Source organism: Oncorhynchus mykiss, chromosome 18 (assembly GCF_057628025.1).
Source record: "Oncorhynchus mykiss isolate SJ-2025 chromosome 18, ASM5762802v1, whole genome shotgun sequence".
In the NCBI taxonomy this organism is placed as follows: domain Eukaryota; kingdom Metazoa; phylum Chordata; class Actinopteri; order Salmoniformes; family Salmonidae; genus Oncorhynchus; species Oncorhynchus mykiss.
The window spans coordinates 14811070-14832900 of NC_143039.1; the positions used below are offsets into that span (position 1 = coordinate 14811070).

The following is a 21831-nucleotide window of genomic DNA, read 5'->3' on the forward strand; positions in this document are numbered from 1 at the left end:
CAACTGTGTCTGTAGATGCCTGAGGTAGATAGGGTTACAGCCCTGACCAGCTCTGGGCTGGCTACCACCATTTTTATCTTCAGTTGTTTTCAGCCTTAATTGATTTCCGCCTTAGTATTCGTTGTTTTCCGCCTTAGAATATGTTGTTTTCAGCCTTAGTATATGTTGTTTTCAGCCTTAGAATATGTTGTTTTCAGCCTTAGTATATGTTGTTTTCAGCCTTAGTATATGTTGTTTTCAGCCTTAGTATTCATTGTTTTCAGTCTTAGTATTCATTGTTTTCAGCCTTAATTGTTTTCAGCCTTAGTATTCATTGTTTTCAGCCTTAATTGTTTTCAGTCTTAGTGTTCATTGTTTTCAGCCTTAGTATATGTTGTTTTCAGCCTTAGTATATGTTGTTTTCAGCCTTATTATTCATTGTTTTCAGCCTTAGTATATGTTGTTTTCAGCCTTAGTATTCATTGTTTTCAGTCTTAGTATATGTTGTTTTCAGCCTTAGTATTCATTGTTTTCAGTCTTAGTATATGTTGTTTTCAGCCTTAGTATTCATTGTTTTCAGCCCAAGTATTCATTGTTTTCAGCCTTAGTATATGTTGACTGTTTTATGTTGACACACTGTGACTGTTGGAGGCTTTGCGTATTTTGACCAACTGAATTGACAGATACTGGAATCTTAATAAGGTACTGTGTTTTGTTTTTGTGTTTGACAAACTGAGTTGACAGATACTGAAAGTTCAACGAGGTACTGTTATGTGTTTACTTGGTCTTGGTACTTTTTAGGTAGCTAAATGACTAACTAGCCTATGGTAAGTGAAAATATATCTGAAGCAGTAGGCTTGTAGTGTTGGCATGACATCTTAAACTGCCACACATTCCTGTAGGGTAGAGATCCTTCTGGAAGGCTTTGTGGTCTCAAAATCACTCACTGTTTTGCTCGGTAGTACTTTGCAGTGAAGAGTTAGAGATTGACATTGTGTGTGTGTGTGTGTGTGTGTGTGTGTGTGTGTGTGTGTGTGTGTGTGTGTGTGTATATGCCTGCATATGTGTGTGTTATATGAACAGTTTCTACTCCCAAGCCATAAGACTGCTAAATAGCTAGTTAAATTGTTAGTTGAAGTGTTAACCAAATAGCTACCTGGACTATCTGCAATGACTCTCTTCACACAAACTCTTTTGACTCATCACTGCTGCTACTGTTTACTATCTATCCTGTTACCTCTACCTACAGTATACTGCTGTTACTGTTTATTATCTATCCTGTTGACTAGTCACTGTATCCCTACCTATATGTACATATCTACCTCAATTACCTTGTACCTGTGCACATGGACTCAGTACTGGTACTCAGTGTAAACAGCCAAGTTATCATTGACTCAGTACTGGTACTCTGTGTATACAGCCAAGTTATCATTGATTCAGTACTGGTACTCTGTGTAAATAGCCAAGTTATCATTGACTCAGTGCTGGTACTCAGCCAAGTTTCTCATTGGGGATTTATTCCTTGTGTTATTATCTTTCTGTTATTTCTCTTTCTGTTTCTCCGTATGGTTGGGAAGGACCGTCAGGAAGCAGTTCACTGTTAGTCTACACCTGTTGTTTACCAAGGACTATAATGTTTTTTAAAAATTTGATTTAGATTTTGTAACTTTTTTTCTGTGCTGGTGTTTGTCTCATGCCAGCCGTGTGATGTTGGACGTCCTGATAATAGGCGGAGGACCCCAGGCCCTGACCCTGGCCACCCTGCTGTCCTGTCCAGACCAGGCCCTGTCCCCACCTCCCCCCAACACAGACATCCTCCAGGGGATCCAGCTCAGCCAGGGCAGGGCCAAGACCAGCCGCTCTAAGAGCAAGAGAAGAGGAGCTACCAGTGAGGATAACTACACTGCAGCTCAATGTTTTAACGTGGGCTTTTCATAAAGGGCCCAGATGAAGCCTGTTCCCAGACTAAAGAGTGAATGTTTATTAAAAGGATCGTGTTAGTCAGGGGCTCGACGTCGGCGTGATCTGGTCCAGGAAAACATCCCAGAAAGTAGACCAATGTTTTTCCTCACATTTTGGCCTTTCTTGATTTCAGTTAGGAGAGACATTCCTCTCTAATCTCCCTACACATATAGTGTACAGCATGCTGTTGGTGCTCTCTGTTTGACAGGTCTCTAATCTCTCCCCATCCCCATGACAACAGCCAGCTGAGGAGCAGGCCACTCCAAGCCGGGCCCAGATCCAGTCTCTAGACTAAAAAGAAAATCTCAATTCTAAGTGGTTTTTAGTCGAGGTTGAAGGGGTAGGCTTAATTTGACTGTATAGATTGTATTTGAGTCTCTCCAGTTCACTCCGTTCTGCTGGCGATGCTGTCTGGTTGACAGGTGTGTAATATCTCCCAGGACAGCAGACAGCCGAGCCCGAGGAGCAGGCCGCTCCAGACCCAGAGTCAGTTACATCCTGCCCTCCGCTGGCCTTCAGAGTGGTGGACTCATACGGAGCATGGACCTCGCTGTGGGAGAGCCAGTTCAGAGCACTCAACATCCCTCACCTTCGCTCACACACCCTGGTGCACACAGACCCACTCAATAAGGTACATCCCTCTCCTTCGCTCACACACCCTGGTGCACACAGACCCACTCAATAAGGTACATCCCTCACCTTCGCTCACACACCCTGGTGCACACAGACCCACTCAATAAGGTACATCCCTCACCTTCGCTCACACACCCTGGTGCACACAGACACACACACTCAACAAGGTTGATGGTCCCTGCTGTAGGGTTGAATGAATGGTTCCTTCTGGACAACGCGAGTTGAGGTCACTTCAGTTTTCAATCCAGTCAATTCAGGCAGTGTACTTGTTTTTGCCTATAAGCCCTTTGTCTTGGTTCCTCCCAGAGGGCTTTGCAGGAGTTTGTTCTGGAGAAGGATCGGACAGCGAAGCTACACTGCCTCCCTGACCACACCTTCATTCTGGATGAGAACGCCTTCTTCAACGACATGCGTCTGGGCCAGAAGGACAGGAGGAGACTGAGCAGCAGCAGAGGCCTACAGAAGAGCCTGTACTTTAGCCTGCCAGGCACCAGGCTCAGTGTGGACTTCTTCATGCAGCAGGTCGGAGATGGAGATGCACGCTGGCCGTGGCTTGAGTTGAGTTGAAGTGAAAAGGCACCATACCATCATTGGGGTGAATTCCATTTCAGTTCAGTCAATTCAGGAAGTAAACTGAACTTCCAATTGGAATTGAAATGGAATTGACCCCAACCCTGCACCATACTAAACATACTATGTGAGTCCCTCCACTACACAAAATTGTGCAATAACAGTGATGCTTCTCTGTGTGACACAAGTAGGACTTACCTGGGAGTGGTCAACTAACCCTCCTGCTGGAGAGCTACTGGGGTTGCAGGCTTTTGTTCCAGACCTGCACTAATACACTTGATGACTACTAATGATAGTGAATGTGAGTTTTACAGTGAATGCTTGCTCTATTGTAGGGTTTATGTACAGTTGCAAGAAAAAGTTTGTGAACCCTTTGGAAATTCCCGGATTTCTGCTCCAATCTCATCTCATTGATTGGACTCCAGGTTAGCTGACTCCTGACTCCAATTAGCTTTTGTAGAAGTCATTAATACCTCTTCGGGCTAGGGGGTGGTATTTTCACGTCCGGATGAAAAGCGTGCCCAAAGTAAACTGCCTGCTACTCAGGCCCAGAAGCTAGGATATGCATATAATTGGTAGATTTGGATAGAAAACACTCTAACGTTTATAAAACTGTTAAAATGATGTCTGTGAGTATAACAGAATTTAGTTGGCAGGCGAAACCACAAACCATCCAGGGATTTTTTATTTAGAGCTCACTCTCTTTTCAATGGGTTTCTATGTGGGTCTAGATTTCTAAGGCACTTGCTTGCAGTACATATCGCTTCCACTGGATGTCAACAGTCTTTAGAAATTGGTTGATGTTTTTCCTTTGAGTAATGAAGAAGTAGGGCTGTTCAGAATGAGGGTCGAGTCTAGTGTACTGTTGTGGTTGGGGCCCGTGACCCTAAAGCTCGCTCCACATTGTTTTTATCCGCTATTGAACACAGTTTATCCCGTCTTAAATTGTATCGATTATTTACGTAAAAAAATACCTAAAGTTGTATTAGGAAAGTTGTTTGAAATGTTTGGATCAAGATTACAGGTAATTTATTAGATATTTTGTAGTCATGTTATGCAAGTTGGAACCAGTGTTTTTTTTTTAATCAATGGACATTTTGGATATATAACGACGGAATTAATCGAACAAAAGGACCATTTATGATGTTTATGGGACATATTGGAGTGCCAACAGAACAAGATCTTCAAAGGTAAGCATGAATTATATAGTTATTTCTGAGTTTTGTGTCGCGCCTGGCGGGATGAAATATGATTGTCTGTGTTTGTTTGATGGGATGCTGTCCTCAGATAATAGCATGGTTTGCTTTCGCCGCAAAGCCTTTTTGAAATCTGACACAGTGGCTAGATTAGCAAAAAGTTCAGCTTTAATTTGGTGTGTTGGACTTGTGAATGTATGAAAGTTAAATATGTTTTATATATATTTTTTTATTTTGCGCTCTGTCATTTCACCAGATGTTGTCGAAACATTCCGCTAGCGTTTTCCAACCTACACTGTGAATGTTTAAATGATGTATTCAATATAGACAAGATGAATACAATAATTTGTGTTATTAGTTTAAGTACACTATGTTTGTCTGTTGTTGTGACTAAGATGAAGATCAGATCAAATTTGATGACCAATTTATGCAGAAATCCAGGTACAGTTGAAGTCGGAAGTTTACATACACTTAGGTTGGAGTCATTAAAACTCATTTTTCAACCACTCCACACATTTCTTGTTAACAAACTATAGTTTTGGCAAATCGGTTAGGACATCTACTTTGTGCATGACACAGATCATTTTTCCAACAATTGTTTACAGACAGATTATTTCACTTATAATTCACTGTATCACAATTCCAGTGGGTCAGAAGTTTACATACACTAAGTTGACTGTGCCTTTAAACAGCTTGGAAAACTCCAGAAAATTATGTAATATCTTTAGAACCTTCTGATAGGCTAACTGACATCATTTGAGTAAATTGGAGGTGTACCTGTGGATGTATTTCAAGGCCTACCTTCAAACTCAGTGCCTCTTTGCTTGACATCATGGGGAAATCAAAAGAAATCAGACAAGATTTCAGAAAATCTTCAGAAAAAGAATTGTAGACCTCCACAAGTCTGGTTCATCCTTGGGAGCAACTTCCAAACACCTGAAGGTACCACGTTCATCTGTACAAACAATAGTACGCAAGTATAAACACCATGGGACGACGCAGCCGTCATACCGCTCAGGAAGGAAACGCGTTCTGTCTCCTAGAGATGAACGTACTTTGGTGCGAAAAGTGCAAATCAATCCCAGAACAACAGCAAGTGACCTTGTGAAGATGCTGGAGGAAACAGGTACAAAAGTATCTATATCCACAGTAAAACAAGTCCTGTATCGACATAACCTGAAAGGCCGCTCAGCATGGACGAAGCCATTGCTCCAAAACCACCATAGAAAAACCAGACTACGGTTTGCAACTGCACATGGGGACAAAGATTGTACTTTTTGGAGAAATGTCCTCTGGTCTGATGAAACAAAAATAGAACTGTTTGTTTATAATGACCATCGTTATGTTTGGAGGAAAAAGGGGGAGGCTTACAAGCCGAAGAACACCATCTCAACCGTGAAGCACGGGGGTGTCAGCATCATGTTGTGGGGGTGCTTTGTTGCAGGAGGGACTGGTGCACTTCACAAAATAGGAAAATGATGTGGATATATTGAAGCAACATCTCAAGACATCAGTCAGGAAGTCAAATCTTGGTCGCAAATGGGTCTTCCAAATGGACAATGACCCCAAGCATACTTCCAAAGTTGTGGCAAAATGGCTTAAGGACAACAGAGTCAAGGTATCTGAGTGTCCATCACAAAGCCCTGACCTCAATCCCATAGAAAATTTGTAGGCAGAACTGGTAAAGCGTGTGCGAGCAAGGAGGCCTACAAACCTGACTCAGTTATACCAGCTCTGTCAGGAGGAAGGAGGCCTACAAACCTGACTCAGTTATACCAGCTCTGTCAAGAGGAATGAGGCCTACAAACCTGACTCAGTTATACCAGCTCTGTCAGGAGGAAGGAGGCCTACAAACCTGACTCAGTTATACCAGCTCTGTCAAGAGGAATGAGGCCTACAAACCTGACTCAGTTATACCAGTTCTGTCAGGAGGAAGGAGGCCTACAAACCTGACTCAGTTATACCAGCTCTGTCAAGAGGAATGAGGCCTACAAACCTGACTCAGTTATACCAGCTCTGTCAGGAGGAAGGAGGCCTACAAACCTGACTCAGTTACACCAGCTCTGTCAGGAGGAATGAGGCCTACAAACCTGACTCAGTTACACCAGCTCTGTCAGGAGGAATGGGCCAAAATTCCCCCAACTTATTGTGGGAAGTTTGTGGAAGGTTACCCGAAACGTTTGACCCAAGAAAAATAAGGCAATGCCACCAAATACTAATTGAGTGTATGTAAACTTCTGACCCACTGGGAATGTGATGAAAGAAATAAAAGCTAAAATAAATCATTCTCTCTACGATTATTCTGACATTTCACATTCTCGAAGTGGTGATCCTAACTGACCTAGGACAGGACATTTTTACTAGTATTAAATGTCAGGAATTGTGAAAAAACTGAGTGTAAATGTATTAGGCTAAGGTGTATGTAAACTTCCAACTTCAACTGTAATTCCAAAGGGTTCATATACTTTTTCTTGCCAATGTAGTTGTTCATTAAAATCTATGAACTTGTGATATATAATGTAACGTGTGTGTGCCTGTAATCTATTAGCCATCAACTCAAATCACCCAGAACAAAATAACTATACAACAACAATACTCTATCCAGGTGGACAAATATGGCCTGGACAGTGTCCTGACAAAGGGCACAGTGGACAGACTGACCCCTGTGATGTCAGAAGGAATTGTGACATCATTCAGGGTATTCCTTCAGAACGGGGACGTCCTCGAGGCAAGGCGGGTAGTCATGGCGACCGGGCCGACCCGTGCCCAGATGGCCAACATTCCTTTCTGGGTGTCGTCCATAGCGGAGAGCTACCCTGAGGAACGCCTGCAGCACACCGTGCAGCTCATGCACCACCACTCACGGTCAACACGGCAACAGGAACCAAGAAGCCAGAACCAGGAACAGGAAGAGAGTTCTTCTTCTCTCTCATCAGGTCGGTTGAGATGAGAATACTCTGCTATTGATAGCTATCTGTATAGATGGACCATATGTCTCCACATGATACTGTACTATAATGGCCTCTCCTGGTGTTGAGGTGACATGACACTGTACAATAATGCCCTCTCCTGGTGTTGAGGTGACATGACACTGTACAATAATGCCCTCTCCTGGTGTTGAGGTGACATGACATGACACTGTACTATAATGCCCTCTCCTGGTGTTGAGGTGACATGACATGACACTGTACTATAACGCCCTCTCCTGGTGTTGAGGTGACATGACATGCTGTCAAGCCAAAGGCTGCAATACTGTAATATCACACTGACTGGGCATCTGTTTGAGTTATCAAATGTATAAATTAACTTAATTACTTAGTACTTATTTGTGTTGGACATTCTGTTCCTGTTAAGAGTCAGTGGGGTGTCACTAACTCTGTCTCCATCCAGCAGGTCTCTATGTGGTGTGTGAGCGTGGCCAGAGGGTGGTGGTGGTTGGTGGAGGCCTCACCAGCGCTCACGTCATCTCCATCGCTCTGCAGCAAGGAGCCAGTCATGTGACCTGGGTGATGCGCAAACACTTACAGGTCTGTTTCTGTTTAAATCTATGGCCATATGTCCCAATTATCTTTCCTTCCTCCCGAAGTGGAAACTTGTTAGTTCTGGGAATTATCACATAGGAACTTCATTTGGAGGATCTAGGAGGTTTTAATGTGCTTTTACATTTGTAGCACAAACCATTGTTTTGAAATGGTGAAAATGTACACATGCCTCCTGTAAGACCCTATGATCTGTGAACTGTACATGATACTGTCACGCCTTCCACCGAAGGTGGCTCCTCCCCCTGTTCGGGAGGCGCTCGGCGGTCGTTGTCGCCGGCCTACTAGCTGCCACCGATCCCTTTTCTTTTTCGTCTGGTTTTGTCTGTCTTGTTGTTCACCTGTGTCTAGTTTAGGTTATTAGTGGGGTATTTAATCTCCCCCTACCCTCTAGGTTTTGTCTGTCTTGTGTTCACCTGTGTCTAGTTTAGGCTAATCAGTGGGGTATTTCATCTCGCCCTACCCTCTAGGTTTTGTCTGTCTTGTGTTCACCTGTGTCTAGTTTAGGTTATTAGTGGGGTATTTAATCTCCCCCTACCCTCTAGGTTTTGTCTGTCTTGTGTTCACCTGTGTCTAGTTTAGGCTAATCAGTGGGGTATTTCATCTCGCCCTACCCTCTAGGTTTTGTCTGTCTTGTGTTCACCTGTGTCTAGTTTAGGTTATCAGTGGGGTATTTCATCTCGCCCTACCCTCTAGGTTTTGTCTGTCTTGTGTTCACCTGTGTCTAGTTTAGGTTATCAGTGGGGTATTTCATCTCGCCCTACCCTCTAGGTTTTGTCTGTCTTGTGTTCACCTGTGTCTAGTTTAGGCTAATCAGTGGGGTATTTAATCTCGCCCTACCCTCTAGGTTTTGTCTGTCTTGTGTTCACCTGTGTCTAGTTTAGGCTAATCAGTGGGGTATTTCATCTCGCCCTATCCTCTAGGTTTTGTCTGTCTTGTGTTCACCTGTGTCTAGTTTAGGTTATTAGTGGGGTATTTAATCTCCCCCTACCCTCTAGGTTTTGTCTGTCTTGTGTTCACCTGTGTCTAGTTTAGGCTAATCAGTGGGGTATTTCATCTCGCCCTACCCTCTAGGTTTTGTCTGTCTTGTGTTCACCTGTGTCTAGTTTAGGCTAATCAGTGGGGTATTTCATCTCGCCCTACCCTCTAGGTTTTGTCTGTCTTGTGTTCACCTGTGTCTAGTTTAGGCTAATCAGTGGGGTATTTCATCTCGCCCTACCCTCTAGGTTTTGTCTGTCTTGTGTTCACCTGTGTCTAGTTTAGGTTATCAGTGGGGTATTTCATCTCGCCCTACCCTCTAGGTTTTGTCTGTCTTGTGTTCACCTGTGTCTAGTTTAGGCTAATCAGTGGGGTATTTCATCTCGCCCTACCCTCTAGGTTTTGTCTGTCTTGTGTTCACCTGTGTCTAGTTTAGGTTATCAGTGGGGTATTTCATCTCGCCCTACCCTCTAGGTTTTGTCTGTCTTGTGTTCACCTGTGTCTAGTTTAGGCTAATCAGTGGGGTATTTCATCTCGCCCTACCCTCTAGGTTTTGTCTGTCTTGTGTTCACCTGTGTCTAGTTTAGGTTATTAGTGGGGTATTTAATCTCCCCCTACCCTCTAGGTTTTGTCTGTCTTGTGTTCACCTGTGTCTAGTTTAGGCTAATCAGTGGGGTATTTCATCTCGCCCTACCCTCTAGGTTTTGTCTGTCTTGTGTTCACCTGTGTCTAGTTTAGGTTATTAGTGGGGTATTTAATCTCCCCCTACCCTCTAGGTTTTGTCTGTCTTGTGTTCACCTGTGTCTAGTTTAGGTTATTAGTGGGGTATTTAATCTCCCCCTACCCTCTAGGTTTTGTCTGTCTTGTGTTCACCTGTGTCTAGTTTAGGTTATTAGTGGGGTATTTAATCTCCCCCTACCCTCTAGGTTTTGTCTGTCTTGTGTTCACCTGTGTCTAGTTTAGGCTAATCAGTGGGGTATTTCATCTCCCCCTACCCTCTAGGTTTTGTCTGTCTTGTGTTCACCTGTGTCTAGTTTAGGCTAATCAGTGGGGTATTTCATCTCGCCCTACCCTCTAGGTTTTGTCTGTCTTGTGTTCACCTGTGTCTAGTTTAGGTTATTAGTGGGGTATTTCATCTCCCCCTACCCTCTAGGTTTTGTCTGTCTTGTGTTCACCTGTGTCTAGTTTAGGTTATTAGTGGGGTATTTAATCTCCCCCTACCCTCTAGGTTTTGTCTGTCTTGTGTTCACCTGTGTCTAGTTTAGGTTATTAGTGGGGTATTTAATCTCCCCCTACCCTCTAGGTTTTGTCTGTCTTGTGTTCACCTGTGTCTAGTTTAGGTTATTAGTGGGGTATTTAATCTCCCCCTACCCTCTAGGTTTTGTCTGTCTTGTGTTCACCTGTGTCTAGTTTAGGCTAATCAGTGGGGTATTTCATCTCCCCCTACCCTCTAGGTTTTGTCTGTCTTGTGTTCACCTGTGTCTAGTTTAGGCTAATCAGTGGGGTATTTCATCTCGCCCTACCCTCTAGGTTTTGTCTGTCTTGTGTTCACCTGTGTCTAGTTTAGGTTATTAGTGGGGTATTTCATCTCCCCCTACCCTCTAGGTTTTGTCTGTCTTGTGTTCACCTGTGTCTAGTTTAGGTTATTAGTGGGGTATTTCATCTCACCCTACCCTCTAGGTTTTGTCTGTCTTGTGTTCACCTGTGTCTAGTTTAGGCTAATCAGTGGGGTATTTCATCTCGCCCTACCCTCTAGGTTTTGTCTGTCCTGTGTTCACCTGTGTCTAGTTTAGGTTATTAGTGGGGTATTTCATCTCACCCTACCCGCTAAGTTTTGTGCAAGATTGTTTGTGTTACTGTCGTTGACTTGGGTTGCGGTTTTCTCTGTTAAGCAGGTTTATTTCACAGGACTGTTTTTCCAGCACGTTAGTTTAGTCAGAGGAGTGTGTTCCTCCGTTTTCCACTAGACTGGGTTCCTGTTTTCTAGTGGCTGCTTTTGTGGTCCTCTACCTTGTTGGTGGACCAGTAAATAAAACGCCCTTCTTGAAATTCTTGCTCTCCTGCTCCTGACTCCACACCCACCTCTCCTAGGGAGATACTGACAGATAGACAACATCTTGGTCTCCTGCTCCTGACTCCACACCCACCTCTCCTAGGGAGATACTGACAGATAGACAACATCTTGGTCTCCTGCTCCTGACTCCACACCCACCTCTCCTAGGGAGATACTGACAGATAGACATCATCTTGGTCTCCTGCTCCTGACTCCACACCCACCTCTCCTAGGGAGATACTGACAGATAGACAACATCTTGGTCTCCTGCTCCTGACTCCACACCCACCTCTCCTAGGGAGATACTGACAGATAGACAACATCTTGCTCTCCTGCTCCTGACTCCACACCCACCTCTCCTAGGGAGATACTGACAGATAGACAACATCTTGGTCTCCTGCTCCTGACTCCACACCCACCTCTCCTAGGGAGATATTGACAGATAGACAACATCTTGGTCTCCTGCTCCTGACTCCACACCCACCTCTCCTAGGGAGATATTGACAGATAGACAACATCTTGGTCTCCTGCTCCTGACTCCACACCCACCTCTCCTAGGGAGATACTGACAGATAGACAACATCTTGGTCTCCTGCTCCTGACTCCACACCCACCTCTCCTAGGGAGATATTGACAGATAGACAACATCTTGGTCTCCTGCTCCTGACTCCACACCCACCTCTCCTAGGGAGATATTGACAGATAGACAACATCTTGGTCTCCTGCTCCTGACTCCACACCCACCTCTCCTAGGGAGATACTGACAGATAGACAACATCTTGGTCTCCTGCTCCTGACTCCACACCCACCTCTCCTAGGGAGATACTGACAGATAGACAACATCTTGGTCTCCTGCTCCTGACTCCACACCCACCTCTCCTCGGGAGATACTGACAGATAGACGACATCTTGGTGTCATTACTCTCTTCGTAGAGTGCTCTAAAATATGGAGTATTTATATACGTATTTAATATAGTATGTCTATATTGTGAACTACAATTTTACACATTAATTTATTCAACATTATAACTAATAATATCAATACCTTAAAAGTACCCTTTTAGATTTAGTTCATTTGTAGACATGTTGTTTAAATATATACTCTGGAAATACATCACATTTCCAGAGTCCCCCCCCCCCCCCCAGCTGATGTTGAGAGAATGTTATAGTCAGACCACCATGATCTCCAACCCCAAACCCTTCTGCCTCGGTCCTCTCCCCCAGCTGAAACAGTTTGATGTTAAGAGAATGTTATAGTCAGACCACCATGATCTCCAACCCCAAACCCTTCTGCCTCGGTCCTCTCCCCCAGCTGAAGCAGTTTGATGTTAAGAGAATGTTATAGTCAGACCACCATGATCTCCAACCCCAAACCCCTCTGCCTCGGTCCTCTCCCCCAGCTGAAACAGTTTGATGTTAAGAGAATGTTATAGTCAGACCACCATGATCTCCAACCCCAAACCCTTCTGCCTCGGTCCTCTCCCCCAGCTGAAGCAGTTTGATGTTAAGAGAATGTTATAGTCAGACCACCATGATCTCCAACCCCAAACCCTTCTGCCTCGGTCCTCTTCCCCCAGCTGAAGCAGTTTGACGTGGGTGACGTGGAAAGCCTGGTGGGCCGGTACTCCCATGTGGAGCATGGCATCAAGATGGACGGCCTGGCCTACCTGCGCCAGTTCTACAACGAGAGCAGCGTCCATAAGAGACTGGCCATGATCAGACAGGCCAGGAAGGGAGGGGCAGTTACACCTGAGGCCTACGCAGCCCTGCAGCCCTACATCCAGACTGGACAGCTGTCTGTCCGAACATACTGCCAGGTACAGAAATATCAATAATATAGTAATGCTACTAGTCAGAATAATACTGCTAGTAAATAGATATCAATAATATAGTAATGCTACTAGTCAGAATAATACTGCTAGTAAATAGATATCAATAATATAGTAATGCTACTAGTCAGAATAATACTGCTAGTAAATAGATATCAATAATATAGTAATGCTACTAGTCAGAATAATACTGCTAGTAAATAGATATCAATAATATAGTAATGCTACTAGTCAGAATAATACTGCTAGTAAATAGATATCAATAATATAGTAATGCTACTAGTCAGAATAATACTGCTAGTAAATAGATATCAATAATATAGTAATGCTGCTAGTCAGAATAATACTGCTAGTAAATAGATATCAATAATATAGTAATGCTACTAGTCAGAATAATACTGCTAGTAAATAGATATCAATAATATTCATACTACTGTGACCCCCAGGCACACAACCTCTGTTCACCCTCTCTACTGCGACCCCGCCCCCCCATGCACACACAACCTCTGTCCACCCTCTCTACTGTGACCCCCCCCAGGCACACACAACCTCTGTCCACCCTCTCTCCACAGAGAACTAACTAACGTTTGGAACTAACGTTTGGAACTAACGTTTGGAACTAACGTTTGGAACTAACGTTTGGAACTAACGTTTGGAACTAACGTTTGGAAACATAAAACAACACAATGTGGTGAAAGAGAGAAAGCAGAGCCAAGGTATTCACGACCTGTTGTGTTCTGCAGGTGACTGAAGCTAAGTGGTGCTATGAAAGCCAGGTGTGGAGACTGTCACTGTGTGGACAGAATGGCTGTGAGACTTGGACTGGGGACAGGATATGGCTGGCTACAGGATGCAAACTGGACGTCAACCAAGACCCTATGCTCTCTTCTGTCATCAAGGAATTCCCTATTCAGGTGTGCTGCTATCATATCATATCTCAACCTCTGCAAGAATCTTTCATGTATCTTTAATCAAATCTGTGTCCACAAAATGACTATACTTCTATACTATACGACAGTGGTGTAAAGTACTTAAGTAAAAATACTTTAAAGTACTATTTAAGTATTTTTTGGGCGTATGTGTACTTTACTTTACTATTTATATTTTTTTACTACTTTTACATTTACTTCACTACATTCCTTAAGAAAATATTGTACTTTTTACTCCACACATTTTCCTTGACACCCAAAAGTACTGGATACATTTTGAATGCTTAGTAGGACAGGAGAATAGTCCAATTCATGCACTTATCAACCGAACATCCCTGGTCATCCCTACTGCCTCTGATCTGGAGGATTCACTAAACAGAGAACATCCCTGGTCATCCCTACTGCCTCTGATCTGGTGGACTCACTAAACAGAGAACATCCCTGGTCATCCCTACTGCCTCTGATCTGGTGGACTCACTAAACAGAGAACATCCCTGGTCATCCCTACTGCCTCTGATCTGGAGGACTCACTAAACAGAACATCCCTGGTCATCCCTACTGCCTCTGATCTGGCAGACTCACTAAACAGAGAACATCCCTGGTCATCTCTACTGCCTCTGATCTGGCAGACTCACTAAACAGAGAACATCCCTGGTCATCCCTACTGCCTCTGATCTGGTGGACTCACTAAACAGAGAACATCCCTGGTCATCCCTACTGCCTCTGATCTGGCAGACTCACTAAACAGAGAACATCCCTGGTCATCTCTACTGCCTCTGATCTGACAGACTCACTAAACAGAGAACATCCCTGGTCATCCCTACTGCCTCTGATCTGGTGGACTCACTAAACACACCTGATTTGTTTGTAAATTATGACTGAATGTTGGACAAGAAAATGGTGCCATCTGGTTTGCTTAATATAAGGAATTTAGAAGGATTTACACTTTTAATTTTGATACTTAAGTATATTTTAAACCAAACATTTTTATACCGTTACTCAAGTAGATTTTACTGGGTGACTTTTACTTTTACTTGAGTCATTTTCTATTAAGGGATCTTTACTTTTACTACAGTATGATAGTTGGGTACTTTTTCCTATAATACTATAATACTATACTAATATACTACTATACTATACCACCATACTATACTATACTACTATACTATGGGGTACTGCCATACTATACTATACTATACTACTATGGTATGGTCTGCTACTACACTATACTACTATACTAATATAGGCTACCACTACACTTTAGGCTACTACTATACTTTACCACTATACCATAGGCTACTACTATACTATACCAAACTATACCATACTATACTACTATAGGCATCTACAATACTATACTATAGGCTACTCCTAGACTACACTACTATACTATAGGTGACTACTACACTACGCTACTACACCCCACTACTATAGGTTACTACACCCCACTACTATAGGCTATTACCATACTATACCATACTACACTACTATACTATTATATTATAGGCTACTACTATGCTATACTACTATACTATACTACTATAGGCTACTACTATGCTATAGGCTACCTCTATACTATACTACTATACTATAAGCTACTACTATACTATACTTCTATACTATAGGCTACTACTATACTAATATAATATAGGCTACTATACTATAGGCTACTACTATACTATACACATATACTATCATAATATAGGCTACTACTATACTATACTATTATAAGCTACTACTATACTATAGGCTACTACTATACTATACACACATACTATACTAATATAGGCTACTACTATACTATACCACTATGGGCTGCTACTATAATATATGCTACTACTATACTACGCCACAATACAACTATACTGTCGGCTACTACTATACTATACTACTATAATATACTACTATAGGCTACTACTATAATACTATACTACTATAGGCTACTACTATGCTACTATACTACTATAGGCTACTATTATACGATACTTTAGGCTACTATACTATACTACTATAGCCTACTACTATACTATGCCACACTATGCCATACTATACTACGATAGGCTACTACTATACTATACTATAGGCTACTTCTATATGGCTATAATATACTACTATATGCTACTGCTATACTAAGCTACTATACTATAGGCTACTACTATACTACACTACTACACCATACCACTGTAGGCTATTACTATACTATACTATACTACCATACTACTATATGGTACTATTATACTATAGGCTACTACTACACCATACCATACTATACTAATCTGTTACACTATAGGCTACGACTGTGCTATACTACTATAGGCTACTACTATACTATACTACTATACTATAGGTTACAACTATACTGTGCTACTATACTATACTACTATAGGCTACTACTATACTATAGTACTTTATGCTACTACTATACTATAGGCTTCTCCTATACTATTGTAGGCTCCTACTATTCTATGATACTATAGGCTACTACTATACTACTATACTATAGGTTCCTACTATACTATAGTAATATAGGCTGCTACTATACTGCTGTGGGCTACTACTATACTACTATATGCTACTACTATACTACTATACTATAGGCTGCTACTATACTGCTGTGGGCTACTACTATACTACTATAGGCTGCTACTATACTACTATATTATAGGCTGCTACTATACTACTATGGGCTACTACTATAGGCTGATACTATACTACTATGAGCTACTACTATACTACTATACTATAGATGGCTACTGTACTACTATAGACTACTATTATACTACTATACTATGTTATACCACTATACTACAGTCACCTGCATTTGATCCAAGTCTAATTACAACGTATCTCAACTTTAGGTCCTGGATGGCTGGCCTTGTATATCTGAGAGCTTGCAGTGGGCTCCAGGCTGTCCTCTGTACCTGATGGGACAGTACACAGCACTTCAGGTATATTGGTATTTTTTGCTAATCACACAAATGAAAACATTTTGTAGAAATAAGAGAATGGAATGTCAGAGGGAGAATATTTCATTCATCTGTATTGCTGTGAATTTGTCAAAGCATTGACAGACACAAGTAATGAAAAAAATGGTAATGGATTAAAAAAGAAGTAGCTTTTCAGGGTTTTGGAGGGGTGGAATGATAACCCAATGGAGTGTTGGCAAAAACGCAGCAGAGCAGGGACAGCCTTTTGATATATTTATAAGCTTGTATTTTCTTTAGTCTTTCAAGGCCGCAATATAGGCTCTGAAATATAGGCAACATATGGCTTGGAAAGTAGACCTATGTGAGAATCTCTTTTGTAGGGTACTTGTCGATAGAGACTCAGTTGGTTATGTAATACTGTACAGTCAGTGTGACTCAGCTGTATTCCCTTTGTTGTCACAAACAGGTTGGTCCGCACGCGCTGAATCTGGCAGGAGGACAGGCTGCGAGCGCGCGCATCGCGAAGGACATAATATTCCAGCACAACCGGAGTGGTTACGGAGGGACAGGGACACAAACCACCGTGGAGAGAGCACACACAGAAGAATACATTCAGCAGATGCACGGGCTGATGTGGTTATGATTAAAGACCTTAGCGCAAGTAATGTTTGGATGTCAAAGGGAGATTTACGCAGCGATAGATCATGGATTCAGCTGCCTTCCTAGCTGAGAATAAACTTCACCTCACCCCTTCCTAGCTCAGAATAAACCCCCCCCCCCCCCTCTCCCCTCCTAATAAACTACACCTCACCCCTTCCTAGCTCAGAATAAACTCCCCCCCCCCCCCTCCTAATAAACTGCACCTCACCCCTTCTTATCTGAGAATAACCTACACCTCACCCCTTCCTAGCTCAGAATAAACTCCCCCCTTCCTAATAAACTGCACCTCACCCCTTTTTATCTGAGAATGAAAAATAACCCTCCCTCTTTTTTTATTCAAACTAATCCCGTACGGTCAATCACGCCCTTCATGTCCGTACATGCGCAACAGATGCAGTGTTGGCAACCGCGACAACAACATGACTGCGCTTGGAAGATGATAGGTTTATAATTCTGTTGTTGCCTACACACTGGGAGGATTTGACAGCCTACAATACGTGCCTGTCTGATTCTAGTTGATATTCGGAGTAAATTAGTCTTGTTGAGTCCACATCCAACTTCTGCAAGGTTAGTGACATTGAGTTTCGTGTATCAAAGTAAACTCTACTCCACGGGGAAGTCCGCTTAACTTAATTTATCCTAGCTAGAGACCGATGCTGTTATTGCTCTGTCATGTTGTATTTTTACTCCATATTATCCCAATAAAAGTCTTAGCCAAATAAGAAATATTGTAACATCTAATAACAAAACACTCGTTATAGTGTTTGGTATTAACGTGATGTTTTGTATTGACGTTGAACAATAACGGTGGGTATTTGAAGGCTTAGGCTATATATTCAATGCAGTTATTTTTCCTTTTCTCTTCAGTATTTTTGTTCAAGGTGTACCATAATAAATAAGGTACTACTAGTAAATAACCCTATCCTCTACAATGAGGATAAGAAGAGTTGTGAAGACGGTGTTGAGTGTGGAGCAGGTAGAAGGTGTGGGAGCACATGTCCGCAGAAGCATAGGAAGAAAGGAGGTGAGTTACTGTCATGCTGTCTGTCTTACATCTGCCTAGTTTATCATGTTTAATAATATCCTTTTAAAATACCGAACTAAACCACATATAACCACATGGTAGGCTGATATATTGTCCATCCATGTATTTCAGCTGATTAACCTGGATCCTTTCTTGATGTTGGATGAGTTCAAAGTCAAAAAGCCATCTGGCTTCCCCGATCACCCCCACAGAGGATTTGAGACCGTGAGTAGGCTATCTATTCTCTCTCTCTCTCTCTCTGTCTCTCTCTGCCTGTCTAGCTAGCGCGATGCAGCATCTACACTGTCTCTCTCTATCTGGAGTGATACAATGTTGTGTTCTGACTGAAGCCCTGGCAGATCGGACCGTCATGTGGAATAACAGGTTCATATGAGGCCGTTGAGGGAAGGTGAGGCACGTACCATTAATGATGAGGGAGGGTGAGGCACATACCATTAATGATGAGGGAGGATGACGCACATACACCATTAATGGTGAGGGAGGGTGAGGCACATACACCATTAATGGTGAGGGAGGGTGAGGCACATACCATTAATGGTGAGGGAGGGTGAGGCTCATACCATTAATGGTGAGGGAGGGTGAGGCACATACCATTAATGGTGAGGAAGGGTGAGGCACGTACCATTAATGATGAGGGAGGGTGAGGCACGTACACCATTAATGATGAGGGAGGGTGAGGCACGTACACCATTAATGATGAGGGAGGATGAGGCACGTACACCATTAATGATGAGGGAGGGTGAGGCACATACACCATTAATGATGAGGGAGGGTGAGGCACGTACACCATTAATGATGAGGGAGGGTGAGGCACGTGCACCATTAATGATGAGGGAGGGTGAGGCACATACACCATTAATGATGAGGGAGGGTGAGGCACGTACACCATTAATGGTGAGGGAGGGTGAGGTACATACACATTCATGATGAGGGAGGATTTTATTTTTTTTTTTTTTTTTTTTTTTTTTACCTTTATTTAACCAGGTAGGCTAGTTGAGAACAAGTTCTCATTTACAATTGCGACCTGGCCAAGATAAAGCATAGCAGTGTGAACAGACAACAACACAGAGTTACAGATGGAGTAAACAATAAACAAGTCAATAACACAGTAGAAAAAAAAGTCTATATACATTGTGTGCAAAAGGCATGAGGAGTTGGGCAAATAATTACAATTTAGCAGATTAACACTGGAGTGATAAATGAACAGATGGTCATGTACAGGTAGAGATACTGGTGTGCAAAAGAGCAGAAAAGTAAATAAATAAAAACAGTATGGGGATGAGGTAGGTAAATTGGGTGGGCTATTTACCGATGGACTATGTACAGCTGCAGCGATCGGTTAGCTGCTCAGATAGCAGATGTTTAAAGTTGGTGAGGGAGATAAAAGTCTCCAACTTCAGCGATTTTTGCAATTCGTTCCAGTCACAGGCAGCAGAGAACTGGAAGGAAAGGCGGCCAAATGAGGTGTTGGCTTTAGGGATGATCAGTGAGATACACCTGCTGGAGCGCGTGCTACGGGTGGGTGTTGCCATTGTAACCAGTGAACTGAGATAAGGCGGCGCATTACCTAGCATGGACTTGTAGATGACCTGGAGCCAGTGGGTCTGGCGACGAATATGTAGCGAGGACCAGCCGACTAGAGCATACAGGTCGCAGTGGTGGGTGGTATAAGGTGCTTTAGTAACAAAACGGATGGCACTGTGATAAACTGCATCCAGTTTGCTGAGTAGAGTATTGGAAGCTATTTTGTAGATGACATTGCCGAAGTCGAGGATCGGTAGGATAGTCAGTTTTACTAGGGTAAGTTTGGCTGCGTGAGTGAAGGAGGCTTTGTTGCGGAATAGAAAGCCGACCCTAGATTTGATTTTAGATTGGAGATGTTTGATATGAGTCTGGAAGGAGAGTTTACAGTCTAGCCAGACACCTAGGTACTTATAGATGTCCACATATTCTAGGTCGGAACCATCCAGGGTGGTGATGCTAGTCGGGCGTGCAGGTGCAGGCAGCGAACGGTTGAAAAGCATGCATTTGGTTTTACTAGCGTTTAAGAGCAGTTGGAGGCCACGGAAGGAGTGTTGTATGGCATTGAAGCTCGTTTGGAGGTTAGATAGCACAGTGTCCAAGGAAGGGCCAGAAGTATACAGAATGGTGTCGTCTGTGTAGAGGTGGATCAGGGAATCGCCCGCAGCAAGAGCAACATCATTGATATAAACAGAAAAAAGAGTCAGCCCGAGAATTGAACCCTGTGGCACCCCCATGGAGACTGCCAGAGGACCGGACAGCATGCCCTCCGATTTGACACACTGAACTCTGTCTGCAAAGTAGTTGGTGAACCAGGCAAGGCAGTCATTAGAAAAACCGAGGCTACTGAGTCTGCCGATAAGAATATGGTGATTGACAGAGTCGAAAGCCTTGGCCAGGTCGATGAAGACGGCTGCACAGTAATGTCTCTTATCGATGGCGGTTATGATATCGTTTAGTACCTTGAACGTGGCTGAGGTGCCCCCATGACCAGCTCTGAAACCAGATTGCATAGCGGAGAAGGTACGGTGGGATTCGAGATGGTCAGTGATCTGTTTGTTGACTAGGCTTTCGAAGACCTTAGATAGGCAGGGCAGGATGGATATAGGTCTGTAACAGTTTGGGTCCAGAGTGTCTCCCCCTTTGAAGAGGGGGATGACTGCGGCAGCTTTCCAATCCTTGGGGATCTCAGACGATATGAAAGAGAGGTTGAACAGGCTGGTAATAGGGGTTGCGACAATGGCGGCGGATAGTTTCAGAAAATAGAGGGTCCAGATTGTCAAGACCAGCTGATTTGTACGGGTCCAGGTTTTGCAGCTCTTTCAGAACATCTGCTATCTGGATTTGGGTAAAGGAGAACCTGGAGAGGCTTGGGCGAGTAGCTGCGGGGGGGGGCGGAGCTGTTGGCCGAGGTTGGAGTAGCCAGGCGGAAGGCATGGCCAGCCGTTGAGAAATGCTTGTTGAAGTTTTCGATTATCATGGATTTATCAGTGGTGACCGTGTTACCTAGCCTCAGTGCAGTGGGCAGCTGGGAGGAGGTGCTCTTGTTCTCCATGGACTTCACAGTGTCCCAGAACGTTTTGGAGTTAGAGCTACAGGATGCAAATTTCTGCTTGAAAAAGCTGGCCTTTGCTTTCCTGACAGACTGCGTGTATTGGTTCCTGACTTCCCTGAACAGTTGCATATCGCGGGGACTATTCGATGCTATTGCAGTCCGCCACAGGATGTTTTTGTGCTGGTCGAGGGCAGTCAGGTCTGGAGTGAACCAAGGGCTATATCTGTTCTTAGTTCTGCATTTTTTGAACGGAGCATGCTTATGTAAGATGGTGAGGAAGTTGCTTTTAAAGAATGACCAGGCATCCTCAACTGACGGGATGAGGTCAATATCCTTCCAGGATACCCGGGCCAGGTCGATTAGAAAGGCCTGCTCGCCATATACCATTAATGATGAGGGAGGGTGATGCACATACACCATTAATGACGAGGGAGGATGAGGCACATACGCCGTTA

General features: G+C 43.3%; 2 protein-coding genes across 11 annotated transcripts in view; both read left to right on the top strand.

The window, feature by feature from the left end:
* Window positions 1–17981, top strand: LOC110500297 (uncharacterized). 7 transcript variants are annotated; one of them, XM_090207271.1, is made up of 10 exons: window positions 1–681; window positions 1680–1867; window positions 2382–2572; window positions 2881–3096; window positions 6946–7276; window positions 7731–7867; window positions 12488–12727; window positions 13483–13653; window positions 16527–16616; window positions 17062–17981. In XM_090207271.1, exons 2-10 carry the CDS (start codon window positions 1687–1689, stop codon window positions 17236–17238), a joined length of 1734 nt encoding a protein of 577 aa, XP_090063397.1. In that variant the 5' UTR covers window positions 1–681; window positions 1680–1686; the 3' UTR covers window positions 17239–17981. The 7 variants fall into 7 exon arrangements, with proteins under 7 accessions (XP_090063397.1, XP_090063398.1, XP_090063403.1 ...); XM_090207272.1 differs by having other exon boundaries at window positions 7734–7867; XM_090207273.1 differs by having other exon boundaries at window positions 64–681; window positions 2387–2572.
* pir (pirin) overlaps window positions 17617–21831 on the top strand; it is a 26766-nt gene continuing 22551 nt past the window's right edge. For 3 of the 4 annotated variants that reach the window (XM_090207280.1, XM_090207281.1, XM_090207282.1), the window contains exons 1-3: window positions 17684–17822; window positions 18123–18279; window positions 18412–18504. In XM_090207280.1, coding sequence (XP_090063406.1) covers window positions 18187–18279; window positions 18412–18504 — 186 coding nt within the window. In that variant the 5' untranslated portion in view covers window positions 17684–17822; window positions 18123–18186. Of the gene's footprint in view, window positions 17823–18122; window positions 18280–18411; window positions 18505–21831 lie in introns of all 4 variants that reach the window. The other variant, XM_090207279.1, reaches the window with a different exon arrangement.

What these genes read in the sequence shown, in the direction of transcription:
- LOC110500297 (XM_090207271.1), top strand. Translation starts at nt 1,687, where the DNA reads ATGTTGGACGTCCTGATAATAGGCGGAGGACCCCAGGCCCTGACCCTG. An exon ending in ACACAGACCCACTCAATAAG is followed by an intron (nt 2,573 to 2,880) that starts GTACATCCCTCT and finishes GGTTCCTCCCAG; the next exon opens with AGGGCTTTGCAGGAGTTTGT. An exon ending in TTCTTCTTCTCTCTCATCAG is followed by an intron (nt 7,277 to 7,730) that starts GTCGGTTGAGAT and finishes GTCTCCATCCAG; the next exon opens with CAGGTCTCTATGTGGTGTGT.